Source organism: Solanum tuberosum, unplaced genomic scaffold (assembly GCF_000226075.1).
Source record: "Solanum tuberosum cultivar DM 1-3 516 R44 unplaced genomic scaffold, SolTub_3.0 contig00274, whole genome shotgun sequence".
In the NCBI taxonomy this organism is placed as follows: Eukaryota; Viridiplantae; Streptophyta; class Magnoliopsida; order Solanales; family Solanaceae; genus Solanum; species Solanum tuberosum.
The window spans coordinates 1-2,929 of NW_006240768.1; the positions used below are offsets into that span (position 1 = coordinate 1).

Here is a 2,929-nt window from a genome sequence, read left to right on the forward strand (position 1 = left end):
TACACACTACCCTCTCCAGACCCCACTTGTGGGATTACACTGAGTATGTTGTCGTTTTAATGTAGATTATGTTATCTTCAATACGTTAAACAAGTTATTCTAACCACAAAGTGACAGTGCACATATCCTTAAGTTCCACCATTACTACAGTTTACATCCTTATACCGTCTTCTGTTCACAGGATAAGATGGATGCAGCTGGAGTTGCACTTGTTTTGATTGGACCTGGTAGTGTTGATCAGGTATATAGCAGCGATGCTTCTTGCACCGAGTTGCTTATCCATGGATTAACTCTCTTTATTCTTTCCCCTTCGAGAAATTTTTTAAACAGTTACTTATCAACAATAACAAAAAAATCTTAAACGGTTATGACACCTTCCATTTTTCTTGTCCCAAGTTACATCATCCCACTTTTAGAAGTTGCTTCTTAACTCTCACAATCATTTTGGGTATGAAGAATAAACGCATAATAGATAAAGAAACGATCAAACTTGGCCTCAGCTGACAAGTATAAGCACTCAAACTTTGAGAGTGGACATCTAGACACCTCAACTTGGTCATAACTGATAACTAAAACTTCAACTTGTCCCCATTGTGTCTCATGGACACCCGACTATGATGTGACACATACATTTTGGAGGTGTCTAGATGATCATTTTTTGAAGTTGGAGTGTTCAACTGGAATAGCGGAGACGAGTTATGGTGTCTAGATGTGCATACTCAAAATTGGAATGTTTAGTTACCAGTTACGACAATGTTTGAGTGTTTGTTTATGTATTACGCCAATAATAGAAGTTTTCTCTATTACAAGGATCTTTTTTTTTTTTAAGCCCATTTCAACTTGTGCTGCAGTTGTTTGCTTCCTTTCTGTTTCTTGCTCCTTTATGATTTCAAGAGCTCATTAAAGCTGGATTTAGTTGTGACTCGTGTCCCCTTCTTTTTCTTTTCTCCAGGCCAGAAAATTCTATGAGCAAACAAAGTTTAAAGGAGGTAAGTTTCGAATAAAAGACCTTGTGTCCACAGTGGCTCAGTGTCTGTTACTGGAAGTCCGTTATATCCCATGAACTCAGTTCTAGCAATGTCCAATGGTATATATGCTCCACAGGACCAGTGACCTCGCTCGAATGCTATTGCACTATAAGTTACAGTTTCCCCTAAAAGAAAATTTTCAGCATTAGTAGAATTAACAATGTGAAGCAGTGAGGGATATAAGATATATTCTATCTGATGCGTATAATTCTAAAGCTACGGGAAGGGTCAAAACAGGTAAAAATTCACAGAACGGCTAAGAGGGTTGTTACATCATTCACCACTAAAACACACGTTCATCCTCGAACGTAAAGAGAAAGAAAGTACCAGGGCCTGATCACGTGATGTTATGTTCCCCTTCTAAACAAACTAGAAAGATCCAGAAGACAGAAACCTATCACGACCCAAAAAAATTCGAGGATTAATTGCTGCTAGAAGTGTTGCTAGTTTGTTACATTGGCATTCTTATTAAGCTAAAGTATATTCTGGTTTTGTTTCAAAGCTTTCTTTATCTGCGATTTTTCGAAATGTGACACCTTGACAGAGGTTCATTATTGTTATTCAGAGGTTTATGCTGATCCAAGCTATAGGTCTTATGAGGCTCTGAGATTTGTGTCAGGCATTACAACTACATTCACTCCCGGGGTATGCAAATAAGATCGATGCTCATAAAGTGTAACATTTCCAGCTTCTCAATGTATTCTAATAGTGGTCTTGCTCATCTTTTCTTATTTACATCAAATATAGGCAGGTTTGAAAATAATACAGGCATACATGGAAGGCTATAGACAGGATTGGGAGCTTTCTTTTGAAAAGGACACCAGGACACGAGGTGGCTGGTAGGTCAATTTCCATAGATACTATTATAATCTTCTGATTTGTTCGCCAAGGGTCTTTCGGAAACAGCCTCTTTACCTCCACGAGGTAGGGGTAAGGTCACACCCTCTCATCCCCAGACCCCACCTAGTGGGATTACACTAGGGTATGTTGTTGAATCTGTTTGCTAATAGGGCGAGTACATATCTTGTAATTGGACGACATTTACTATTTCTAGAAGTTGCACAATTTTGATGGTTGACTCCCAATTCCCAAACACCGAATCAAGTTTGGTATACTAAGAAAACAAGGAACAATTATCTTATCCAAGTAATTCCGTTGTTGTAAAATCCGCCTGAAGTGAATGGGGTAAAGAACTTTATCATTTCCGTTTATCTATAGGTAAACCATAAGCCATAGTTTCACTATCATTTTAGCTTATAGTTGGTTTATGACATTCTTGGTTGTTAGATTCTTTAGAATTTTGCGCAAGACGACTTAAATGCAGAAACATGTCTTTTTGTCATATTATTAGTGACTGTTTACTGGAATAATGTGAGACTAATAAGCTTGTAAATTGTCAGGCGACAAGGAGGAATTATTGTTGCAGGTCCTGGTAAAAATAACATCACATACATACACAAGGTTAAATTTCCGTCCCTTCGTCTTCTCAGTCTTGATACAGAATTTATATGCACCAATGTAGCTCAGAATTTTCTTTAAAGGCTCTGTTAAATAACTCGTCATTGTCTGAGAATAGCTCGAAGCTTCATGCTCTCCGACTAGTTAGTTTTCGACTTTACTTCTCAATACCATTTAGATTTCACACTACCTGGTTGATTTTGGGAAAATTACTTGACAGAGCAAACATATGCCTATTTACCCGGAATACTGAGAGATTATGAGAGTTTGAGTTTTATCAATTTTGCTCTTCGCTTCGAGCTGTATCGACTCGCTCTGATAACCGAGTGAACAAATACAACAGATGGAGTGAATTGATACACTGATACAAAGCGAATTGATACAATGTATCACGAGTTTTTTTAAAGTTAAGTGTGGCAAATTTCCACAAATATAAATAGAAC

The 2,929-nt window shown here is 37.6% G+C and overlaps 1 protein-coding gene across 1 annotated transcript; it reads left to right on the forward strand.

Annotated features, from left to right (window-relative positions):
• Nucleotides 1-40: 40 nt before the first annotated feature.
• Nucleotides 41-2,647, forward strand: LOC102586605 (thioredoxin-like protein AAED1, chloroplastic). Its single transcript, XM_006368003.2, has 5 exons — nt 41-241; nt 953-989; nt 1,594-1,673; nt 1,776-1,867; nt 2,429-2,647. The coding sequence occupies exons 1-5, from the start codon at nt 188-190 to the stop codon at nt 2,565-2,567; spliced, it is 402 nt and encodes a 133-aa protein (XP_006368065.1). The 5' UTR covers nt 41-187; the 3' UTR covers nt 2,568-2,647.
• Nucleotides 2,648-2,929: the final 282 nt, after the last annotated feature.

What these genes read in the sequence shown, in the direction of transcription:
- LOC102586605 (XM_006368003.2), top strand. Translation starts at nt 188, where the DNA reads ATGGATGCAGCTGGAGTTGCACTTGTTTTGATTGGACCTGGTAGTGTT. An exon ending in GACCTGGTAGTGTTGATCAG is followed by an intron (nt 242 to 952) that starts GTATATAGCAGC and finishes TCTTTTCTCCAG; the next exon opens with GCCAGAAAATTCTATGAGCA. An exon ending in ACCAGGACACGAGGTGGCTG is followed by an intron (nt 1,868 to 2,428) that starts GTAGGTCAATTT and finishes GTAAATTGTCAG; the next exon opens with GCGACAAGGAGGAATTATTG.